This window comes from Rhodotorula toruloides (assembly GCF_000320785.1).
Source record: "Rhodotorula toruloides NP11 unplaced genomic scaffold Scaffold34, whole genome shotgun sequence".
NCBI lineage: Eukaryota > Fungi > Basidiomycota > Microbotryomycetes > Sporidiobolales > Sporidiobolaceae > Rhodotorula > Rhodotorula toruloides.
In genome coordinates, this window is record NW_015622994.1 from 21,987 (window position 1) to 44,922 (window position 22,936).

General features: G+C 62.5%; 7 protein-coding genes across 7 annotated transcripts; 3 read left to right on the top strand and 4 right to left on the bottom strand.

Annotated features, from left to right (window-relative positions):
* Window positions 1-179: 179 nt before the first annotated feature.
* Window positions 180-1,233, bottom strand: RHTO_05544 (GCN5-related N-acetyltransferase (GNAT); the record flags this gene model as incomplete). The annotated part of the gene is made up of 5 exons (XM_016419205.1): window positions 180-485; window positions 554-561; window positions 694-837; window positions 907-922; window positions 1,012-1,233. 5 exons carry the CDS (start codon window positions 1,231-1,233, stop codon window positions 180-182), a joined length of 696 nt encoding a protein of 231 aa, XP_016269916.1.
* Window positions 1,234-1,341: 108 nt separating this feature from the next.
* RHTO_05545 (protein pelota) lies at window positions 1,342-3,380 on the top strand (the record flags this gene model as incomplete). The annotated part of the gene is made up of 10 exons (XM_016419206.1): window positions 1,342-1,399; window positions 1,536-1,611; window positions 1,744-2,135; window positions 2,211-2,323; window positions 2,378-2,515; window positions 2,599-2,703; window positions 2,760-2,815; window positions 2,876-2,992; window positions 3,074-3,180; window positions 3,241-3,380. The coding sequence occupies 10 exons, from the start codon at window positions 1,342-1,344 to the stop codon at window positions 3,378-3,380; spliced, it is 1,302 nt and encodes a 433-aa protein (XP_016269917.1).
* A 424-nt stretch (window positions 3,381-3,804) lies between these two features.
* RHTO_05546 (importin beta-2 subunit) lies at window positions 3,805-6,950 on the top strand (the record flags this gene model as incomplete). Its single annotated transcript, XM_016419207.1, has 7 exons — window positions 3,805-3,906; window positions 3,995-4,327; window positions 4,387-5,290; window positions 5,349-5,848; window positions 5,908-6,651; window positions 6,708-6,782; window positions 6,843-6,950. 7 exons carry the CDS (start codon window positions 3,805-3,807, stop codon window positions 6,948-6,950), a joined length of 2,766 nt encoding a protein of 921 aa, XP_016269918.1.
* A 591-nt stretch (window positions 6,951-7,541) lies between these two features.
* On the top strand, window positions 7,542-8,251 carry RHTO_05547 (DNA-directed RNA polymerases I, II, and III subunit RPABC3; the record flags this gene model as incomplete). The annotated part of the gene is made up of 5 exons (XM_016419208.1): window positions 7,542-7,611; window positions 7,673-7,693; window positions 7,760-7,812; window positions 7,872-8,039; window positions 8,099-8,251. The coding sequence occupies 5 exons, from the start codon at window positions 7,542-7,544 to the stop codon at window positions 8,249-8,251; spliced, it is 465 nt and encodes a 154-aa protein (XP_016269919.1).
* Window positions 8,252-8,309: 58 nt separating this feature from the next.
* Window positions 8,310-9,792, bottom strand: RHTO_05548 (WD repeat protein; the record flags this gene model as incomplete). The annotated part of the gene is made up of 7 exons (XM_016419209.1): window positions 8,310-8,670; window positions 8,721-8,786; window positions 8,841-9,068; window positions 9,130-9,224; window positions 9,289-9,376; window positions 9,434-9,481; window positions 9,533-9,792. 7 exons carry the CDS (start codon window positions 9,790-9,792, stop codon window positions 8,310-8,312), a joined length of 1,146 nt encoding a protein of 381 aa, XP_016269920.1.
* Window positions 9,793-10,172: 380 nt separating this feature from the next.
* Window positions 10,173-17,591, bottom strand: RHTO_05549 (carbamoyl-phosphate synthase / aspartate carbamoyltransferase; the record flags this gene model as incomplete). Its single annotated transcript, XM_016419210.1, has 9 exons — window positions 10,173-10,268; window positions 10,328-10,750; window positions 10,810-13,070; window positions 13,136-14,427; window positions 14,488-14,669; window positions 14,729-15,250; window positions 15,313-15,860; window positions 15,919-17,226; window positions 17,294-17,591. 9 exons carry the CDS (start codon window positions 17,589-17,591, stop codon window positions 10,173-10,175), a joined length of 6,930 nt encoding a protein of 2,309 aa, XP_016269921.1.
* Window positions 17,592-18,302: 711 nt separating this feature from the next.
* On the bottom strand, window positions 18,303-22,875 carry RHTO_05550 (sulfate transporter family protein; the record flags this gene model as incomplete). Its single annotated transcript, XM_016419211.1, has 15 exons — window positions 18,303-18,686; window positions 18,763-18,863; window positions 18,925-19,023; window positions 19,081-19,186; window positions 19,268-19,458; window positions 19,515-19,782; window positions 19,844-19,907; window positions 19,965-20,200; window positions 20,258-20,466; window positions 20,545-20,758; window positions 20,813-21,124; window positions 21,183-21,365; window positions 21,456-21,465; window positions 21,530-22,373; window positions 22,572-22,875. The coding sequence occupies 15 exons, from the start codon at window positions 22,873-22,875 to the stop codon at window positions 18,303-18,305; spliced, it is 3,525 nt and encodes a 1,174-aa protein (XP_016269922.1).
* Window positions 22,876-22,936: the final 61 nt, after the last annotated feature.

Below are 22,936 nucleotides of genomic sequence, written 5' to 3' on the forward strand. Positions count from 1 at the left end.
AGCAGCGAGCAAACAAGAGTCGAAAGCGGCAGTCTAGCAAGACGCAGCGCACTACGGGGCGAGCGAGGGTGGACCTTCGCAAGCGAGTCCTCGAGGAGAAGCGAGCGCAGACTCGCCCGCGGGCTGAATGAGAGACGAAAGATGCATGCAATAGATACTTGACCATGCTCCTCGCCGCCCTATTTGACGAATTGGTAGTTGTAGACGATCGCGTCGACGTACTCGTCCTCCGCGCCATCCTTGCCCTTTAACTTGCCCGCACCGGGGATCAACCCTGCCCGCTGGAAGCCCAGGCCATCCCAGATCTTGACGCTCGCAACGTTCGAGACGTAGACGAGGTTGAAAACCGAGCCGCGGTAGCCGAGTAAGGGCGCGTAGTGCAGGTAGGAGCGACCGAGGGTCGAGCCGACTCGTAGGCCGCGGTGGACGGTCGGGACGACAAAGCCGCCGTTGCAGAGATGTGAGGATCGTCCAGGGTAGTTGGGCTGCGGGGCCGACGTCGGAGTCAGCGCCAGTTGGGGACGACACGAATGAAGAGGTTGCAAAGACTCGCCTTGACATCTGCAGACATCAAGGGAAGGTCAGTAAGCCTCGATTCGTCGCAAATCTGCTCGGCGAGCTTCTCGCAGGGGGGCCACCGTGAGGCAGCCCTGCGAACGACAGACAACAAGCGCAGGATCAAGCGCGACTCACAGTACATTCCCAGCACGCAGTCCCTCCATTCCCGCCCCGCAACGACGCTCTCCAGCTGCAAGCTCTCGTCCCGATCCATTCCAGCTGAGGCGTCGCCTAGGTCTGCTGGCGCAGCGTCGAGGATGCCGATGAAGCAGTCCGCGGCTGCGAGAGGACGGGACGAACGGCGTCAAGTCGGCGTCTCCTGTCCGTCTGAGCCGAAGATAGACTCACCGAAGAAGTAGGCAGCCTGATGGCACGGCAGGAATGTAAGCCTGGTCAGCGAACGCAACCCCACCTCCGGGACAGTCTCCGTCGGCAGGAAGAGCAGGAACGCACAAACTCGTCGAGACTGAGCGGGCTCATCTGCGGATACGTCCTGCCCTCCTCTACGACATCATTGAACACGCCCTGGAGGTAGGCGAGCAGCTCGTTGGGAACGGTCTCGCGCGAGACGGGGAAGACGGTGAGCGCCTGCGAGTTGGCGAGCTTGTACGTGCGCGGAACGAGCGGGCCGCCTGTCCGCTCGGGTTTGGAGATTGTTCCACCGTACGGAGACATCCTCTGAGCGTAGTGAAGGGTGAAAGTCGAGGGAAAGGGACGAGGCGAAGGTTGGAAGAGACGACAACCCGCTCACACCGCTGGATTGCTGCTAGACAGGCTTGAAGGATGCTTCTCGTCCGGTCCAACATCAACAAGGACCAGTCAGGCTCCGTCACCGTCCGCCGTGAGTCCCTCGCCGCTCTCATCGCTCCGCCCCACAAAAATCGCACTCGAAGCGGGTCTCTCGCGGCTCTGCAGAGCTGGCGTGTCGCTACACGGGACGAGAGACGGTCGCTGACATGCTGGCCCGCTCGGTGCAGCCCAGGATGACGAGGACATGTGGCATGCCTACAACCTCATCTCGAAGGGAGATGAGCTGCGTGCGTCCGCTGTACGGTGAGTCGGCCTTCGCCTTGTGGCTTCACTAATTTAGACCGGTCTCTGCGGGCTCTGTACCCCTAGGCGACCCGCCGTGCGAAGTTGTCGCCTTTCGTGACCTCATGCTGATCCCTCCCTTCCCTCGAACAGACGAGTGACGAGTGAATCGGCAACCGGCTCAACCTCCTCGCAACGCGTACACCTGAAACTCACGATCCGAGTCGACAAAGTCCTATACTCTGCGCTCGCCCAGCCCGACTCTACCGCCTCCGCATCCTCCTCTTCCGCTGCCGACTCCTCTGCACCCGTCGCCGCCGCCTCCGGGACATCCGGTACGACGACCCTGCATGTTTCGGGCAAGATTACGAGCGAGAACGAGCATGTCAAGAAGGGAGCGTACCATACACTCGATTTGGAGATCGGGCGCGATTTCACGATTATCAAGGGTGAGGGGGAGTGGGACAGTGTTGCGAGGGAACGGCTGAGGGAGATGACGGAGCCGGGTCGAGGAGCGGATGTGGGCGCGGTTGTTTGCGGAGAAGGTGAGTGCTGCCTTCCGCCGTTCCTCCTCCCCGCTTCCAGCTGACACGGGTAAAACGCCTTGGCTGCGCTCGCAGGCACCGCCAACATCTGCATCATCACTAACCACACAACCATCGTCAAGCAACGCATCGACGTACCCGTCCCTCGGAAACGAAAAGGCGGAGGAACAGCCCTGGGCGCCGAGCGGGTTCGTCTCCTCGTCCGCCTCGCTCGTCTGCTGGCTGACTCGGTCATCGTGTAGGCCAACTCGCGCTTCTTGCATCAAGTCTACGACGCCGTGAACCGGCATTTCGACTTTGAGCAGCTGAAAGTGCTCATCATCGCTTCGCCGGGTTTCACGAAGGAGACGGTACACTCGTTCCTGCTTGAGGAGGCCGTGGTTCGTCAACTTCTCCATCCCCCCTCGCATGTCTCTCCCGTTCGAAAGAGCATCCGCTCATACTCCGTCGGGTACACGCACAGCGGCAAAACAACAAGGCGCTGATACAGGCCAAGAGCAAGTTCCTGCTCCTGCACTCGCCGACCCACCACGTCCATTCACTCACTCAGATCCTGTCAAGTCCCGAGGTGCGCTCACTCGAACGGACGCTCGTGAGCGGTCACTCACACACTTTCTCGAGCAGGTGTCGTCTCAGCTCAAGGACACCAAGTTCGCGCAAGAAGGCGTCATGCTGGAGAAGTGCATTACTCGTGCCCTTTCACCGGATACCAGCCGACTGACGACCTCCCCCCCGTCCAGGTTCTTCAAGATGCTCGAGGAGAACCCTCTGCGAGCGTGGTACGGCGAGAGCCACGTCTTCAAGGCCGCAGAACGAGGCGCGATCGGCAAGTTGCTCGTCTCGGACGAGTTGTTCCGGTGCGTTTGGGCGTGCTGTCTTCGGCCTCTCCGCCATTCTAGCTCGGAGTAGGCTGATCAACTTGCACTCCCATGGTACAGCTCTCCCTCTGTCGCACGGCGGAAGAAGTTCGTCCAGCTCGTCGAGGATGTCAAGGCGTACGGCGGCGAAGTGCTCATGTTTTCGTCGATGCACGAGTCGGGCCAGCGTGCGTCTCCCTTCCCTCTCTTAAGCCTTCCTCTCGCTGACGAGCTTGTTCGTTGCGCAGAGCTCAACCAGCTGACGGGCATTGCGGCAATACTCACGTACCCGCTCGACATCGAGGTTGTCGAGGAGGAAGAGCGGGCGGAACGTGAGGAGGAGGAGAAGCGGCGACGGGAAGCAGGCGAGGAGCAGGACGACGAGTAGGACTCGCAGGAGTACGCATCCGCCGAATTCAAGCGGTACAAGCTGGTCGAGCATGGCGAGGTAGACTTGCCGGCGGCACGGAGTGAGGAGGGTCGCTCCACTCGATTTGCCGGTCTGGCTGCCCAGTAAATCGTGTTACGGTGTCGAAAGCACTGTAAGGTGTACTGCTAGCCACCCAGTGAGCTGTCGGGGGATTCGTGCTTGATAGGCCGTTTTGCGGAGTCTCGTCCACCTCGCCAACCACACCGCTCGCGAGGAGCTCGTAGGGCACCGCTGCCACGCTCGCACAGCTCAACAACGACTTTCTAGCCCACCCGCAACCCGCCGAGCGCGCGCCGCCAGCTCACCTAGCCCCGTCTCGTCGTCGCTCGTACCCGGACCCTCTTCACCCCGCCGCGCACCCAGAGCGCACGCTGAGTGCACCATGTCGAGCTGGACGCCTTCGCCAGAGGGACTACAGGAGCTACTCTCATGCCTGCGGTCCTCGGGCAGCCCCGACACAAAGGTCCAGCAGCAGACGCAGGAGGTCAGTCTCGCCAGTCCCGCGCGGGCTCAGCTGGGAGCGGCCTGTTGAGGGGTTGCATGGGCTGACTCTGCTGTTCGTGCGGATACAGCGGCTCGAATCGTTCAACGAGATCCCGGGTTACAACTCGTACCTCGTCTACATCCTCACCCAGATGCCCGGCGAGGACGTGACGGTGCGCTCGATGGCCGGCCTGCTCCTCAAGAACAACATTCGCATGCGCCTCGAGTTATTCGAATCGGACGTCGTCGCCTACGTGCAGGCCAACATCTTCACTGCCATCGGCGACTCGACGAGCATGATCCGCAACACCGTCTCGACCGTCATCGACACGCTCCTCGTCGAGTTGGGACCCGAGAAGTGGACAGAGGGACTGAGCAAGCTGATGGAGCTCGCCGACTCGGACGACCAGCTCGCACAAGAGGTCCGTCCGCTCGCCTCGTCGCTCGTTTGGCGAAGCTGACTGCTGTGCACCTTCCGCAGGGCGCGTTCAACGCTCTCGACAAGCTGTGCCAGGACATCCCGAAGCGGCTCGAGCAGCTCGAGGTCGGCGGCCAGCGCCCGCTCGACTATATGATTCCCAAGTTCCTCACCCACATCGACTCGCCCTACCCCAAGATCCGCAACTTTGCCCTCTCCTGCGCCATCCAGTTTATCTCGCCCGACAACAACGCCCTGACTCTCCACCTCGAGCCGTTCGTCGTCGCGCTGTTCAAGCATGCGACGGACGACTCGGTTGACGTCCGCAAGACGGTCTGCCAGGCGCTCGTCCAGCTCCTCGCGACTCGGCCCGACGTTCTCGTCCCGCACATGGCCAGCGTCGTCGAGTTCATGCTCTACTCGACGCAGGACACGACGAACGAGGAGGTCGCGCTCGAGGCTTGCGAGTTCTGGCTCACGTTTGCCGAAGACCCGGAACTCGTCAACCAGCTCCGACCGTACTTGCCCAAGGTCGTGCCCGTCCTCCTTCAGAGCATGGTCTACTCGGAAGACGACATCCTGTTGCTCGACACGGAGGAGGACGACGCGGCAGTGCCGGACAAGGCGTCCGACATCAAGCCTCACCTCCTCTCTTCCAAGGCGCACACGAACGAGCGACTAGAAGATGCCGAGCGCGCGAACGGGCAGGGCGGCCACATGTCCCGCGAGCGGGCAGAGGATGACGAGGACGAGGAAGAGGACGACGACGACGAGTACGACGAGGACGAGGAGGCCTACACCGAGTGGAACCTCCGCAAGTGCTCGGCGGCGGCGTTGGACGTCATGGCTGTCGCGTTCGAGGCGGAGCTCCTCGAGGTCTTGCTGCCGTACCTCAAGGAGAAGCTCTTCTCGCAGGACTGGCTCGATCGCGAGAGCGGCATCCTCGCTCTCGGCGCCATCGCAGAAGGTTTGTCGACACGTCTCATTTCCCTGCGGACGCTTGCTGATGTTGCGCGCGCACGTAGGCTGCATCACCGGCATCGAGCCTCACCTCCCCATCCTGATGAACTTCCTCGTCAACTCGCTCAACGACAAGAAGCCGCTCGTCCGCTCCATCGCGTGCTGGACAATAGGCCGGTACTCGAGCTGGACGATCAAGGAGGACGCGACGGCCGAGCACAAGCAGCAGTACTTCGTCCCGGCGATGGAGGGCCTCTTGCGGATGTGCCTCGACAACAACAAGCGGGTGCAGGAGGCGGGTTGCTCGGCGTTCGCGACGCTCGAGGAGGAGGCTGGGCCGGAGCTCGAGCCGTTCCTCGGGTCCATCCTGTCGAACCTCGTCTACGCCTTCAACAAGTACCAGCAGAAAAACCTCCTCATTCTCTACGACGCCATCGGTACCCTCGCCGATGCCGTCGGCTCCTCCCTGAACAACCAGGCCTACATCGACATCCTCATGCCGCCTCTCATCGCCAAGTGGGGGGCGCTCGGTGACCAGGACCCTGACCTCATCCCCCTTCTCGAGGTAAGCCAGGTGCTTCTGCATATCCTAGCGACTCATGCTGACTCCTGTTATGCCCGCAGTGCATGTCGTCCGTCGTCATCGCCATCGGTCCCGGTTTCGCGCAATACGCCCAGCCCGTCTTCAACCGCTGCATCTCAATCGTCAAGCAGTCGCTCATCGAGTTCCAGCAGTACCAGCAAGATCCGATCAACTACGACGAGCCCGACAAGACCTTCCTCATCGTCTCGCTGGATTTGCTGTCTGGCCTGACGCAGGGCCTCAACACCGCCATCACCCAGCTCTACTCGCAGAGCGATCCTCCCGTCCTCACCCTCCTCTCGCTCTGCCTCCAACATCCCGACGCGCCCGTCCGCCAATCCTCATATGCCCTGCTCGGCGACACCGCAATCTCGTGCTTCCCCATCCTGAAACCGACCCTCGCTCAGTTCATGCCCGTCCTCATCTCGCACATCGACGTCGAGCCTCGACTCGCCGAGGTCTCGGTCTGCAACAACGCAGCATGGGCGGCAGGCGAGATCGCGCTGCAGGCAGGGTCCGACATGGAGCAGTGGGTCAACCCGCTGATGGAGCGGTTGGTGCCAATCCTGCTCAGCTCGAAGGCGGCGCGGAGCTTGACGGAGAACTCGGCGGTCACGATTGGTCGACTTGCGATCGTCTGCCCGCAACTCGTCGCGCCTCACCTCGAGGTATTCGTGTCGGCATGGTGCCAGGCGCTTGCCGACATCAAGGACAACGAGGAGAAGGACTCGGCTTTCCGCGGAATCTGCGCCGCGATCCAGGTCAACCCGAACGGCATCTCGGCGGTGCGTTCACCTCATCCTACCTCCTGGTCTGCTTGTGCTGACGCTCTAGTTCACAGGCATTCGGCTACTTCCTGAATGCCGTCGCTCGCTGGACCCGGCCATCCGACCAGCTCAACGAGATGTTCAAGACGGTGCGTCTCACCTTGCGATTCCTTCCGTTCGTTGCAGCGTACTGAAATGCGCCGCCACAGATTCTCCTCGCCTTCAAGGGCATGTCGGAAGGCCCAGCATGGGACGCGCAGCTCGCGCACCTTCCTCCCGTCATCGTCCAGCGTCTCCGCGAACGGTATGGCGTCTGATCGCCGCAAACCGCAGACCCCCCTCGCCATCCCCTTCATCTTTCCTCTTGCACTCTATTCATGTCGGTCTCCCGCCTTTCGTCTCGGCTCCTCATCCGTCCCGTCTCGCACGCTGCATTCCCGCAACTTCTCCTTTCGCCCCGCGCCGCCCGGCGCCGTCTCTCCGCGTACCTGCCTCGTCTTTGTCCTACACTCGTTTATCCTATACCTCGCGCGCTCGCACGGTTTGGCCGGCGAGCGCGCACCTCTGACGAGCCTGCCCCGTAGAATCGCCTCCTTTGCAACGGAATCTCTCAGGAAATCCAGCCGCCGCTGCCTTGTGCCGCGACTTTTCCGCTACATTAGATCTCGCCAGATCGTACACCCTCTAGCAAGCCCGGCAGTCTTCGGCGTGCTCCGTTGCTTGCTGTTGAGGAGAGCGGAGGAATCCTCTGTTCGCCTCGCTCACAGCTCGCCGCCTGCGTGCTAGGACACTCCAGGGACTTCAGAGCCTCCACTACTTCACGCGACATCCTCCTAGACCCTTACCAAACCCGCCTCACCCTCCCACCGCCTCCTCAACCCGACACCGCCTCATCGCGCCCAAACACCATGGCAGCCGCGTCTACCTCCTCTGCGATCATCTTCACCGACGTGTTCAACGTCTCAGACGTCGACAAGGGTGCGCCGCACTCCCGCTTGCCCTCTGTCGCGTCTGGAACTGACATCTCCAAGCTCGGCAGATGGGAAGAAGTTCGACCGGGGTGAGCTGCGAGGGCGTCCAGAGACCGATTGCACAGGCTGACTGACGGTTCTCCATCATGTGGCAGTCTCGCGCATCGCCGCAAAGTCGCAGAACCACGACATGCGGATGACCCTCGACGTTCGTCCCGTTCACTCGCTCAGCATGCATGTGCACGGCTAACGGGCGTCCTTTTGCAGATCAACACCGACCTGATTGACCTGCGACAAGAGTCCGAGTTCTCCCTTGCCCTCGCCAGCACACTCCACCCGGACGGCGTCGCGAAGGATGCGGGAGCGACTGGCGGATGGCGGGCAGACATCGAGGGCGGACTGGCAGACGACTGGGACTACGTCATGTACGGAAAGGTGCGCTTGGAGTCCTGCTTCACGTGCGAGGCGAGCTGGCTGACGAGGGTTTCCTCCAGGTCTACAAGTACGACGAGGGTTCCGGCGAGGAGGTGACGGCCTACGTCTCGTTCGGCGGGCTCTTGATGGCGTTGACGGGTGTGTACCGGCACATGGCCAACTTGACGGTCGGCGAATACGTCTACCTCCTGCTGCGACCCTCGAAGCGGTGAAGCGGCTTCTTGCAATCCTCTCGAGTATACCCATCGTTCTGAGCGTTCGATGAGCGAGTTACGCTGCCCAGAGATGCAGTGCGTGGTCGTAGAACGAACAGCTAGCGATCAAGTCCTTCCCGTCCTCCGTCTTTCCCCCGTCGCTCCAGTCGACCCCGTACGCCAGGCTCTCGTGCTTGTCAAAGCGCGCATGCTGCTTGCTCTCGCCCGGCGTGAGCCAGCCGTCGGCATCGACGCCGCCGTTGAGAGCCAATCCATCAAAGTCGACCACCTTGAAGCCGCCGTGCATGCCGGCGACAAGCAGTCTCGTCGGGTCGGTCGGGTGCCACTTCAGCCGCCAGATGCCGCCTCCTGCGTCGAATTCGGTCACTGGAACGAGAGGTTTCCGCCGATCGAATAGACGAATCCGTGAGTCGTAACTGGGAGAAAGCGTGAGCAGGTGCCGTGAAGAGCGCAGCGAAGCGCTCACCTTCCGACGGCAAACAGGTTCTCGACGTGCTGATGGCTCTGTATCGAGGTCACTCCGCCTTCAAAGCTGCGTGGAAGCGAATCAGCGGGAATGGACAGAGTGTTGGGAGACCTAACTCACGTCCGCTTGTTCACGAAAGTCGGGCGGTCGCAGCCTTGTCGCAGGTCCCAGCCCTTGAGCATCAAGTCGTCGCCACCTGTCCAGACTGTACTCGATTCCCAGCAGTCGAAGGCGGCGATCCAGGGTTCGAAGTCGTGAGCATGCCAGCTGGAGGTGACCTCGAAAGCCGATTCGCCGCCAAGTGTGCAGACTGAGCCGTCCGAGAGCGAGACGACGATAGAGGCGGGACTAGGGTGGACAAATCAGATCAGCGAGGCGAGATTAGGATAGCGGTCGCTGCAAGACGGACTCTGGCGTTGCGCTCCGCCGAGTTGACCAGTCGAGGGAGAGGCAAAGGGTCGACTCGTCGGTGCAGTCGATAGTCTGGAGTGGCGAGAGACGGTTCTGCGGATAATATGCGTTTAGTTTGGTGCCATACAGGCTAGCGAACAACTGAAAGCGGACGAACTGATTCTTCGTCGAGCTTGTGAAGCTGGACATGGCCTTTTGCGTCGGCGATAGCGAGCGTAGTCGATCCGTTCCATGGTCGGGGAGACCTGCTCGAGAGGTGAGCGGCGAGGACAGCTTCGCAGAGCGAGAATCGCGAGACGCACCACTTCATGTCGAGGATGGCAGGTCCATCGAAGCGCTGAACTTCCTCCCTGCGCGAACAACGTCAGCGCCATCCTAGCCAACGATAGCGCAAGACGCACAAGCTCTGACCGTCAGAGCCGACCTGGTACAGCAGACATCGCCCGTAGCGAGTGAAGGAGGGACTGCTCGACGTTCCCGCCTCCGTTCCCTCCTCATCCGGGGCCTCTACTGCTGTCGTCGTCTCTCCCGAGCCGTTCTCTTCGTCGCCCTTGACCACCTGGTACGTCCCGCAAGCGAAGAGGCGAGGTCGACCGGGACAGAACTCGATAGCGTCTGCAGAGTAGACGGTGTCGACGGAGGCGAGCGAGGCAGCCTCCATGGTAGCAGGAGCGATACAGCACGTTTTTGAGCTTGTATGAGCAGCCTGAGCGGAATGAAGCCGAGGAGGACGGAGGAAGACGAGCGAGTCCTCGAGCTGATGAGAATTGGCGGAGTCGAGCGACAGCTTCGTAGGGGCAACGGCAACTTGCAGCAGGACGTTACAGCCTTCCGAATGCCACGGCGAAGCGGCAGCCAGGCGCGGAGCGATGTGAGTCTCCTCGCGACGAGTGGGTGGATGAACTTCAGTCTAATGCAGGAGTTGCACGCGCTCATTGACCGGCCCCACGCCAGTCAGAGAGAGTTACAGTGCTTGATGTGGTATCTATAACGAGAGAGGGACAGGAACAGGTAAGATATGACAAGAGAGGAGAGACGCTCTTAGGCAGAGCCGGCGGCGACAAGTGCGAGCAGCGCCATGCGAACGAAGAGGCCGAACCTCACTTGTCGCCAGTAGCTGGCACGGCGAGCGTCGAGCTGTAGGAAGGAAGCGGTCAGCAAGGAGGAAGCGAAGCAGGAGAAGGGAGAGAACTCACATCGACGCTCGGGTCGAGCTCGGCGTTGCGCGGCAGCGGGTGCATCACGATGCAGTGCTCCTTCGCGCCCGAGAGGATCTCGTTGTTGACGATGTACGAGTCCTTGACCGCATCGTACTCGGCCTGCGACGCGAAGCGCTCCTGCTGGACGCGCGTAACGTACAAAACGTCCGTCTGGCCGATGACGCTCGCCAAACTGGTCGTCTCGAAGACAGGGATGCCAGCCTTCTCCGCCTCTGCCTTGACCGACTCCGGCATCGAGAGCGCCGGCGGAGCGACGAAGATGAGCGAGACCGAGTAGAGCGAGAGGAGCTTGACGAGCGAGTGAACAGTCCTGCCGTTCTTCAGGTCACCGACCATCGTGATCGTGAGGCCGTTGACGGTACCGAGCTCCTCGCGAATTGTGTAGATGTCGAGGAAGGCCTACAATGTGAGGCAAGATCAGCCAGAGCGTTTCGCGAGGAAGCCGAAAGTCGGCTCACCTGGGTCGGGTGCTCGCCGATGCCGTCGCCCGCGTTGATGACGGGAACGGGCGCGTAGCGCGCTGCCTCCTGCGCCGATCCGGCGGCGGGGTGGCGAAGGGCGATGATGTCGGCGTAGCAGCCGAGGGTGCGGACAGTGTCGGCGAGGGTCTCGCCCTTGACGACTGACGATGTCTCGGGAGTGACGGCAACCGTCGAGCCACCGAGGCGAGCCATGGCAGCCTCGAAGGAGGCGGAGGTGCGAGTCGACGGCTCGTAGAACAAGGTCGAGAGAACACGTCCGCGCATGATGTCGATGGGAATGCCGCGCTCAGTGAGCATGCGCATCTCCGAAGCAACGCCGAAGAGAGTGTGGAGGTCGTCGCGGTTGAACGACCGGACCGACAGGACGTGGCGACGGTTGTAAGCGCGCGAGGCGGCCGACAAGAGCTTGCGGAGGCTGGCCATGGGCGAGACGGGCGCAAGCGACGAGGCGACAGGGTCAGTCGCGAGCGACATCAGGCTCGGCTGGAGGGCCGACTCGGTCGCCTCGAGGCGGGGCGACCTCGCGCTCGCGAGCTTCGGCGACTTGGTCGCAAGCGCCTGCGACGAGACGGGCGCCATGGTCGGCGAAGTGACGTTCTCCCTCGTGGGCATGCCAATCGAGGCGAGAGAGGGGCGGGTGGCCGAGACGGAGAAGCGGGCCTGGCGGCGCTCAGTCTTGCTGGCGCCTGCGAGAGCCGACAGGTCGCGACCGGCCGGAGCGCCTCGCGCGACGAATTGCCCGTCGAGGAGAAGCGTCTCACCGCGGAGAACAACGCGGTGGACGGCGCCAGCGAGCTTCTTGCCCTCGAGCGGCGACCAGTACGAGCGGCGGGGGACGACGACGGTGCGGTCGACCTCGACCTCGACGTAGGTCTCGGTCGGGCTGGGCGGCAAGTCGAAGATGGCGCGCGGGTTCTCCGAGAGCCTCGAGATGATGTCGTCAAGGCTGAGGCGGCCGTCATGAACGGCCGTGAGAAGAAGCTGCATAGCCTCCTCCTGCCCGGCTTCGGGGGAGTAAGGCTTGCCGAGCTCGGTCGCGAGGCGGAAGGGAAGGGCGCCGACGGCAAAGACGTCGATCGTGTCGAGGTGGTCCCAAAGCGCAGCTTGGTCCTTGGCGGTCGGGAGGCAGGTCGAGCCGGGGAACTCCTCGCGCGTCAAGAAGAGCGAGTAGATCGAGACGTCGCACGTCACCTTGAGGTCCTTGTCCTTCGAGAGGCTGATCAGGCTGATGTCGTTCTCAGTCTGGACATTCGTGACGTGCACCGAGCGGCCGTGAAGCGAGGCGAGGAGAAGAACTGAGGCGAGGTCCGTCGTCCGCGCGTCGGTGACGATCGGCTTGTTGAGGGGCCACGCCGAGAAGTGCTCCGCGACGGTCGACACCTTGTCGTTCGAGGCCGAGAGGTTCTGCGACGGAAGGAAGAGCGTGCGAGCGCCAGCGATTAGCTCACCGGTCAAGTGGCTGGCGTTGTCGGCCGTGGCGGCGATAGCGAGGCTGTAGTCGCACGCAGCCGAGGCAGCGTTGTCGCGGGCGACGTCGAGCGAAGGCGAATCGACAACGCTGGCCTTGTCGCCGACGGGGAGAACCTGGACCGTCGTGAAGCCGCCGGCAAGGGCGGCCTTGGTGACGGCGGCGAAGTCCTTCGAGCCGGGCGCGGCGACACCCGGGACGAAGCAGCGGGTGTTGACGAGGCCGGGAAGGACGACCGTGCGGCTCGAGGTCTTGTAGTCGACGTTCGAGATCTCGAGCGACGGGTTGCGGGCGATCGCCTGGATGAGGAGCTTGGCGCACTTGACGTTCGTGACCAGCGGGACGGCAAAGTCGACGGCCATGCGGCGCGACCGGTATCCCTTCGACATGTAGTTCGCGGGACGGCGGTAGCGGTTCTTCGACGGCAGGTTGACGTAGAGGTCAATCTTGTTGTTGGCGATGTGCTCGCGGAGCGAGTACTCCGACTTCTGGGCCTTGCGGTCGTCCTCCTCGTCGAGCGCCTCGAGGTACTTGACGGGGACGCCGTGCTCCTGGAGGAAGTCGGCCGTTCCGACGGTCGCGAAGATGTTGTAGCCGAGGCTGTGGAGCTTCTGGATCGAGGGAAGCAGCTCAACCTTCTCCTTGTATGGACCGATCGAGAAGAGGATGTTCTGCTTCGGCAGCTTCATGCCCGTCGAGAGGAGGGCCTTCAAGTACGCCTCGTACTTGTCCCTGCCGAAGCAGGCGACTTCACCAGTTGACGCCATTTCTGCAGGGGGGGCGAGTGAGTCAGCTAAGGACCGGGAACGAGACGACAAGCGGAAACGGTCGCACCGACACCGAGAATCGGGTCGGCGCCGGCAAGACGGCCGAACGAGAACTGCGGGACCTTGATGCCGACGTAGTCCTTGGGGAGGTTGAGCTCGGGGTAGGGCGTGACGGGGAGGCCGAGCATGATGTCGGTCGCGAGCTCGATGGCGTCGATGCCGGTGACCTTGGAGACGAAGGGGAACGAGCGAGCGGCGCGGACGTTGCACTCGATGACCTTGATCTCGTTGTTCTTGGCGAGGAACTGGATGTTGAACGGACCCGAGACGTTGAGGGCGGCGCCGATCTTGCGGGTCGCCTCCTCAATGCGGCGGACGGTCTCGGGGTCGAGGTCCTGCGGCGGGAGGATGAGGGTCGCGTCTCCCGAGTGGACACCGGCGTTCTCGACGTGCTCCGAGACGTAGTGCATGACGAGCTTGCCGTCGCGGGCGACGGCGTCCATCTCGATCTCCTTGGCCTCCTCGACGTACTTGGTGACGACGACGGGGTACTCGCGCGAGACGGCCGCCGCCTGCTTCAGGTACGCGTCGAGGTCGTCTCCCGAGTATACGACGTTCATTGCCGCGCCGGACAGGACGTACGACGGGCGGACGAGGACCGGGTAGCCGACCTTGTTGCAGAACTCGTGCGCGGCCTCCATCGTCGAGAGCTCCTTCCACAGCGGCTGGTCGACACCGAGCTTGTCGAGCATGCGCGAGAACTTGTAGCGATTCTCGGCCATGTCGATGTTCTCGGGCGAGGTGCCGAGGATCTTGACGCCCTGGCGGTGGAGCGGGAGCGCGATGTTATTCGACGTCTGGCCGCCCATCGAGACGACGACGCCGGACGAGGTCTCGGCCTCGTAGATGTCGAGGATCGTCTCGAGCGAGATCACCTCGAAATAGAGGCGGTCGGCCTCGTCGTAGTCGGTCGACACCGTCTCCGGGTTGTAGTTGACCATCACCGTCTTGAAGCCTCGCTCGCGGATCGTGCGGATGGCGCGGACGGCGCACCAGTCGAATTCGACCGACGAACCGATGCGGTACACTCCCGAACCGAGCACCATGATACCCTTGTCGCCAAAGCTGACGTCGTGGGCGGCACCGTTGTAGGTCATGTAGAGGTAGTTGGTGAAGGCGGGGAACTCGGCGGCGACCGTGTCGATCTGCTTGACGCGAGGCGTGATGCCATAGTCGAGGCGGAGGCGGCGGACGGCGAGCTCGTTCGAGCCGAGCGCCTTGGCGATCTGCGCGTCGGAGAAGCCAGTGCGCTTGGCGCAGTGGAGGAGGCCGCGCGGGATCTGCGAGGCAGTGTATTGCCTGCCGGATGGGACATCGTTAGCGAGAGGCCTGCCTCGACGAGGACGAATGCCGACTCACGAAACCGTCTTGTCGACCTGGACAATGTGCTCGAGCTTGTGAAGGAACCACCTGTCGATGTTGGTGAGCTTGTGGACCTCTTCGACCGAGCGACCGGCGTGGAGGGCGTTGGCAATGGCGAAGAGGCGGCGGTCCGTCGGGTTCTGGAGCTCCTCGTCAACCTCCTCCATCGGGAACGCGTTCTATTAGAGGGCGAGTCAGCAAAGGGAAGCGGCGAGGCGGAGAGAAACCGCCAGCTCACCTTGCCAAAGCCAGCGAACGACGGGTCGATGGCGCGGATGGCCTTCTGAATCGTCTCCTCGAACGTCTTGCCGATAGCCATGACCTCGCCGACCGACTTCATCGACGACGACAGCGAGCTCGAGACGCGGGTGAACTTCTTGAGATCCCATCGGGGGATCTTGACAACGAGGTAGTCAAGCGACGGCTCGAAGCAGGCGCTCGTGTTCTTCGTGACCGAGTTCTTGATCTCGTTGAGCGGGATGTTGAGCCCGAGCTTGGCGGCCGTGTACGCGAGAGGGTAACCGGTCGCCTTGGAGGCGAGCGCCGACGAACGCGAGAGACGCGCGTTGACCTCGATGATGCAGTACTCCTGCGAGTGCGGGTTGAGGGCGTACTGGATGTTGCACTCACCGACAACGCCGAGGTGACGGATGACGTTGACTGCGGTAGTGCGGAGCATGTTGTAGTCCGAGTCGGTGAGGGTTTGCGAGGGCGCGACGACAATCGAGTCGCCGGTGTGGATGCCGAGGGGGTCGAAGTTCTGCGAGGGAGAGCAGGTGAGTCAGGTACAGGCCGGAGAGGCGGAAGGAAACGGCTGCTCACCTCCATGTTGCAGACCGTGATGCAGTTGTCGCGGCAGTCACGGACGACCTCGTACTCGATCTCCTTCCATCCCTTCATCGAGCGCTCGACGAGGACCTGCGACGAGGTCGCGAACGCCTTGGTGCAGAGCTCGACAAGCTCCTTCTCGTTGTTGGCAAAGCCGGATCCGAGACCGCCGAGCGCAAAAGCAGCACGGACGATGACGGGGTAGCCAATGTCGTTCGCAGCGTCGATGCACTCCTGAACCGAGTTGGCGGCGGCCGACTTGGCGCACTTCTCGCCAATCTGCTCCATCGCCTGAGCGAAGAGCTCGCGGTCCTCGGTCGTGATGATCGTCTCGATGGGGGTACCGAGGACCTTGACGCCGAGTCCCTCGAACTCGTCCTTGAGCTTGATACCGACCTGAAGGGCGGTCTGTCCACCGAAGGTGCAGTAGATGCCGTCCGGGCGTTCGTGCTGGATGACCTTGCGGACCGAGTCGGCGGTGACGGGCAAGAAGTAGACCTTGTCGGCGAGACCCTTGCTCGTCTGGATCGTGGCGATGTTGGCTGTGAAAGCGAGAAGGTCAGCAGGTTGCTTGCGTCCGAGACCTGGGCTGTAACCCACGGTTGATGAGAATGGTGTAGATGCCCTCCTCCTTCAGCGCCTTGATGGCCTGCGAACCGGAGTAGTCGAACTCTCCAGCCTGACCGATCGAGAGACCTCCAGATCCGAGGACGAGGACCTTGCGAACGTCGACACGAGGCGTCTTGGCGGCGTTCTCAGCGGCGTCGCCGCCGGGGAAGACGACGGGGCCGGTGAGCTTCTCGCCGTTGGCCTGCTTCTCGAGGCTCTTCTGGATCGCCGAGATGAACGTGTCGAAGAGGAACTCGGTGTCGCGCGGGCCGGGCGCCGACTCGGGGTGGAACTGGACGGAAAAGTACGGGCGCTCGGTCGAGTAGATTCCCTCGTTCGACGAGTCGTTGGCGTTGATGAAGAGCTCCTTCCAGCCCTGCTGGAGCGTCTGGGTGTCGACGGCGTAGCCGTGGTTCTGCGAGGTGATGTAGCAGCGGCCGGTGACGAGCGACGTGCAGGGGATGTTGGCGCCACGGTTGCCGTACTTGAGCTTGAGGGTGCTGGCGCCCGACGCGCGGGCGAGGAGCTGGTGGCCGAGACAGATACCGAAGATGGGGACCTTGGCGGCCTCGATGGCCTTGGCGAGGATCGCGGTCGTCGACTTGAGCGTGGCGGGGTCGCCCGGACCGTTCGAGACGAAGAGACCATCGAACGGCTCCTCGTTCGGGGAAAGGTAGTCATAGTCGTACGGAACGACCTTGAGCTCGACGCCGCGCTTGGTGAAGCAGCGGATCTGGTTGTACTTCATTCCGACGTCGACGCAGATCACGCGCAAGTTGCGTCCGCTCGTGTGCTTGACAGGGGTGACGCCCGAATCGGCGGGATAGAGGACAGGCTGGGGAGTCGAGACCGCCGCGACGAGGTTGTCGGCGTTGGGGTCGTGGTACTCGAGCTGCTCGTACGCCTCGCGCCAGTTGAAAGCGCCCTCCTCGACCTCGACGCCCTTCTTGCGCTGCGAGAGGCGACCGATCGTGCTGCCGCGCTCGCGAAGCTTCTTCGTCAAGTCGCGGGTGTCGACGCCATAGATCGCAGGGATGCCCTCCTCCTTGAGCCAGTCGGCAAGCTCGGAGAACGCAGAGTGGTTCGAGAAGTCGTCGCCTGCGCCCGAGTAGTTCGAGACGATCAAACCGGCGACGTGGATCTTGTACGACTCGAACTCGTGCGGGAGCGAAGCGGGGTTGACAGTGCCCTTTGCGGGACGCTTGGGGACACCGTACGAACCGATGAGCGGGTAGGTGAGGACGAGGATCTGGCCCGAGTACGACGGGTCGGTCAAGGACTCGGGGTAGCCGACCATGCCTGAGCGAGTGACCAGCATGTCAGCACATTGTCCAGCACTATCTCGAGCTCGAGAGAGGGCACGAACCCGTCGTAAAGACGCATTCGCCCGCAATGCTCTTGTCGGCGCCGAACGAGTATCCCTCGTAGGCGCTCCCGTCGGCCAACTCGAGCAGCATGCGCTCAGTCTTGAGTTTGGGGTCGACTCCTCGGAGCGGCGCATCGGGACCAGGGTACAGCGAGGCGATCTCTTGGGCAGGGAGCGAGACGATGGGCTGGACGGGGCGGCCGGCGATGCGGGCGCTGGGCGAGGCGGGGCGGGAAGGTGCGGGCGCTGCGGGAGCTGCAGGGACCTGCAAGTCGAGGGCAGGAGGCGTGGCGGCCATTTTTCTAGGCGTGTGAAGCGAGTGAGATGGTGCGGGGTCGGTGGTGGTGAGCGAGGCGGGTCAGAGGGCTGCAGAGGTGTGGGGAAACTCAAACAGCCGTGCTGGGTCCTCTAGGGCTGCTCAGATGCCCGCTATGCCCTGTGTAAGCCGGAGCGGAGAGAGAGGAAGGAGGGAGACCCGCGAAAGAGCAAAAGCGCCCAAAGCTGCACACCTCTCGACGACCGCAACACCGTGGAGACGCCTGACGAGGCATTGCAGAGATAGTATCGACCTCTGCGAACCCTCCCGTGCATCCCACATCCTCCCAAGGCCTTCGTTATCGAGATACGGTCGTCTGAGGCTGAACGGCGTCGGATGGCGTCGAGCGCAGAGGCAGCGACGCTGGGGGACGGCGGACGACAAGCAGCGTGCAGCGTTCTCTTGAAGCTCTCTCTCTATTCCACAAGTCCGTCCCATATGGGAGCCGTCCTTGGGAAAGAGAGGGAAGAGGACCAAGAGCGAGATCGGCTTCCTCGGCGGCCCCCAAGCTCCCCTGCGCACGGATCGCCTCGTCGATGTCAACTTGTCGCACTTGGCAACGGTGCAATGGACGGGTTGCACATGCGAGTAGGCTCAAAGGCGATGGCGAAGATGCTGGCGAGGAAAATAGGCCGTCGTCGAGGCGAGGGGAAATAAGGTGTGTCGAGTCGAGGGTGCGTCGCCTGGGTAATGCTACAGGCTGGCCATGAGGTGTCCCATGAGGACGTCGACCTCGGCGACCGCAATCTTGAGGACCGTCTCCTCAAACTTGCGCGCGAACGCCCACCCCTCCTTGCGTCCCATCTCCTCGTGCGCCTTGACATCCATCCGCCACAGCACGCTGTCCCGCTCAGCGACAGCCGTCGTGTTCCGCTTCGTGCGCGAGAGGAACGACATCTCGCCTGCGACGGTGCCCGCAACCATCGACTCGGACATGCTTCGCGAGCAGTCGGCGAAGACGTATGTTGCGCGCAGCATGCCCGACTCGATCACGTAGAACGCGTCGGGATCCGAGCCGTCCGTCCACAATGTCGTGCCGCGGGCGACGTTGACGCGCTTGAAGTACGGGACGAGGCGCTGCGGGTTAGGGCGGAGCGGCGAAAGGATTGTCAGCGCCTCCGCCTGCAGTATCTTCCGAGCACGCCGGACTCACGAAGCAGTAGTCCTCGTTAAAGTCGGGCGAGTACGGCTTGAACGCCTGCAGGAGGATCGGCAGCGGCTGCTGGAAATTCATCTTAGTCTGCGGTACTTCCGCTGCGAGCGACCGGCAGCGTCAGTAGACGAGCTCCACTGTACGGCGAGGAGGACGGCGCACCTCGAGACATCGTCTCGCGAGCTGCTATTCGGAGGTGGTTGGCGCGAGGTGACGAGGCGAAACCTTCGATGTCGCTGTCGAGGTCCGACTTGGGCAGTTCTGCACTCCGAACACGTCAGCTTCTGATTCCAAGGACGTCGAAGGAAGGCGGCGTACCGATTTGCGAAGCGATGGGAACTGCTCCTTGGCCGGACGGAGCCGAAGGAATGGGCGGGCGGAACGTCTTTGAGTACAGGCTGCGCAGGAAGGCGTTCTCGCAGTGCTGTGTGAACAAGGGCGATGATCCATCAGCGGGCTTCTGCATGAAAGTGCATATACGCCGGAGGACGGATCGCCAACGCACCTCGAGCGCATCGTTCAGGTTCTGCAGCACGACGACCTTCCCATCCGCGTTGTCGCTCCACAAGTCTACGCTTCGCAACGCGACACCGACGGGTGAGTCGACCGGGCAGCCGCAGAGGACGAGGATCACGCCTCGCTCGTCGAGCAGGCGTTGCATGCGGACGAAGGCTTCGGCGGCGGAGAAGTCGACGCCTGTGAGAGCAAGTCTCAGTATCGCCGTTGGAGAAAAATGAAAGGGTGTTGCGCACCGCTGGCCATGCTAAAGTCGATGATGAGGTACCGGATCGGCGAAGTTGACCAGCTCGCCGCATCAAGCAGCTTTCTGACCGCCTCCTCGACGTTCGAGATCGTGCCGAAGAAGAGGAAACCTTGCAGCTTGACGACGCGGATCTGGCGGCCGACTTCGTGCAGGAACGCGGCTTGCTTTGGGTGTCGACGTACGGTTGAGCGGGCGACGCTGCCGGTGAGGATGGAACGGATGGTGCGTCTCTGGGAGGACATGATGACGAAGGAGACCTGCAACGGAGAAGTTTGTCAACGTGGCTCGAAAGCGAGAGCCTTTGGGAGTTGCACGCACGCAGGCGAGGATCAAGCCGACCGCCAGACCAATCGTAAAGTCCCAGATGGTCATGACGATGACGCTGGAGGTTCGAGCGAGGGTTAGTATGCACCCGTGAGACGGCTAGAGCAGGACGCACATGATCCAGATCGTCGCATACTCGAACCTCGACACCCGGCCATACGTGTCCCACAGCGCCTCCTTGACGAGGTCGATACCGAGGATAAAGATGAGCGCGCCGACGACGGAGACGGGCAGGAAGCCGATGATGCCTGGCCCGGCGACGAGGACTCCGACAGAGGCGCCGGCGAGGAGGAAGCCCGAGATGCGGGTCGTGCCGCCGTTGCGGTAGAACAAGACCGAGTTGACGTAGACCTGCAGTTCGGCAAATCATTAGCAGGAGAGCGGCTTAAGTGAGTACGTGAAACGCACGAGGTAGTTCGGCACAGCTCCGACAACACCGCTCGCAAAGTTGCTCACGCCATGCGCGACCAGCTCGCGATCCGTGTCGACATTGTCTTCGCCGACGAAGATGGCGAGGAGAGGCACATTGAGCGGGACGTGGAGAAGGCCGAAGAAGACGAGCGCGAGCTGGTTCGGGATGGTCTCGAGGATCGCGCCAAAGTCGGTCTTGCGGAGGTCTGCAATGAAGGTCATGTGGGAGTATCAGCTTGAGCACTAAGTCTCTTGCTGCGAACACACGGAAAAGCTTCACGCACCGAAGAGCGTCCAGAACTCGTACCACTTGTTATCCACTCCTCCGAGCTCAAACACCCAACCCTTCTCGCGCAGCTCCTCGACAGGAATGCGCGCAGCAGCCGTAATGATGTAGAATACGAGAGGGATGGCAAGGAAGTAGCTGGGAAAGATGAGGGGGTGGTTATAGCGGGCGGTGATGAGGCGGAGGATGATGGCGAGGGCGAGCGGGATGGTCTGCGGCGAGCGAGCTGTCAGCGCGAGCTTACCGAGCGAGAAAGCTCAACGCACCCATAGAGGCAGCACGTCCGACTCGAAGAAGCGTCTTGCCAGCTCGAGCGAGAACGCATCCGCATCCTCCAGCCTCGCGCTGACCTGCAGACCCGTCACAAAGAGGAACGCTCCGACTCCACCAATTGTACCGACGAGGATGTGGCGCGGGAAGAACTCGCTCAGGCGGCCGAGCTTCATGACGCCGAGGGCGAAGAATGCGAGGCCAGTCAGGACGGACGAGAGAGCGAACGAGAACATTGTGGTCGCGACGAGGACGTCGTCGTCGACAATGTGCTTCTGCAGTGTGCTGACGATGGCGTGGAAGAAGGGCTGCGAGCGGACGACTCAGCTGCTGCGAACCTGGAAGGGCGAGTCGAAGGCAACTCACGACGACCTCGATCATCATCGAGCCGTTTCCGCCTGCAAAGATCGATCCGCCGCTGGAAAAGACGAGCTGTGCGACGATGCAGGAGACGAAGAACTGCGAGACGCCGATGCCGCCAAATCGAGCAAAAGCTGGGATCTGAGTAGGGTATGTGATGAGGCCGTACGAGACGCCGTCCAGGACGTTCTGTGGGAATGTCGACCAGCAGTATCAGCACATCTCTGTGTCCGAGCATGTCTCGGTTTCCGAGGATGCAGCGAAGAGGAGGCAGCCCACCATCAAGGTCCTGCAAGTTGGGAAGGTCAGCATTCCGTCTCGCAAGTCACGACCAGCTCAGCGAGCAAACGCACCCAAGGATCACAGCAGGGACGCTCTTCACCGCCGTCTTGCCCGCATCCTTGACGTCCTCGGCCGTGATCTCCTTCCCGCGCTTCTCCGCCTGCTTCGCCCATCCGCTCAGCCGGTCCTTTGCTTTGCGCGCGACCGTCTCGTGCCAGCGGTTCGGCGACGGCACACGACCACCATTCGGCTGCCCACCGTTCGCGCCGAGTAAGGGCGTCCGCTCGTGCGCATTGCCACGCACGTCGTCCTCATCCTCCCGCACGGCCGCCCGCTCATCCACCACAATCGCCGAGTCTCCCACACTTGCCTCGACCATCGCATCCTCTTCTTCCTCACTATTTGCTCCGCCACTCTCGTCGCCCAACGCTCGAGGAACCCGCTCGCGCTCGCGACTCGCATCCCGTTCGCGCTGCTCGGGCTCGGCGAACATCCCGCCTGGCGTAGGCGTCCGCTCGTCTGAGCCGCTGCTTGCGGATGCGACAATGACCTCGGGGACGGCGCTAGCTGGAGGAAGCGGATCGACGGGTGAGGGAGGAGAAGGCGCAAGGGGTAGGGTAGATTGCGTCGGAGTCGAGTCGCGGCTGTCGTCGGGTGTAGCAGGGATGGGCGAAAGCCGTCCGCTCGCTGCAGGAGAGACAGCCGGTACTTCTCCTGGACTCGTGACGAGCTGAGGGCGTGCGAGCGAGAGCCCGGAGGGGGACATGGCGGAGGCGGATTCGAGGTCGGGCGAGAAAACGGGCGGGAAGTAAGGGGACGAGGAGGATCCGGTTGATGCGGCGGCGGGTGACTGTGATGGCGGAGAAGGGAAGCCTGGCGTGTCTGCCAGCGAGAGAGAGGCGAGTCGCGCAGATCCTGCAGACGGGCGTGAAGAGAGGAGTGTCAGTCGGTCCTACCCTCCCAGCATCGTCCGTTCCGCCCGCCGCCAGTTCGAGTCCTTCCTTTTGTGCTGCTCAGGCAGCTCAAAAACTCTCGCTTTCAGCACATCCATGCCGCAGTGGCTTGCCCGTCGATCCCGGATCGCGAGAGCAGGGTCGAGGGAGGGAGACTCACCGTCGCGCAGCTCCTCCCGCGTCACGCTGAAGCTTCCAATCCTCCCTGCAAAGCCTCCATCGCTTCCGCTGGCGCTGCCGAGCTCTGAATCTGAGAGGGCGCTGTCGACAGTGTTGCGCGAGGTGGTCGCGCCGTACTTTGGGGGGAGGATTGGCTTGCCGCCGAGAGATGCGCGGAATGCTGATCCCTGCGAAGACCTCGACAGCGATCTCCTGCGGTTCACGGTCGAGTTGTTGTGTGACGAGATGGGAGGATGCGAGGACGAGGCCGGAGGCGGCGGCGGAGAGGTCGGCGGGTCTGGCATGGTTCCGCTTGGACTGTACAGCTCTCCTGAACCCTTCTCAACCTGTCAGCGAGTCGCAGCG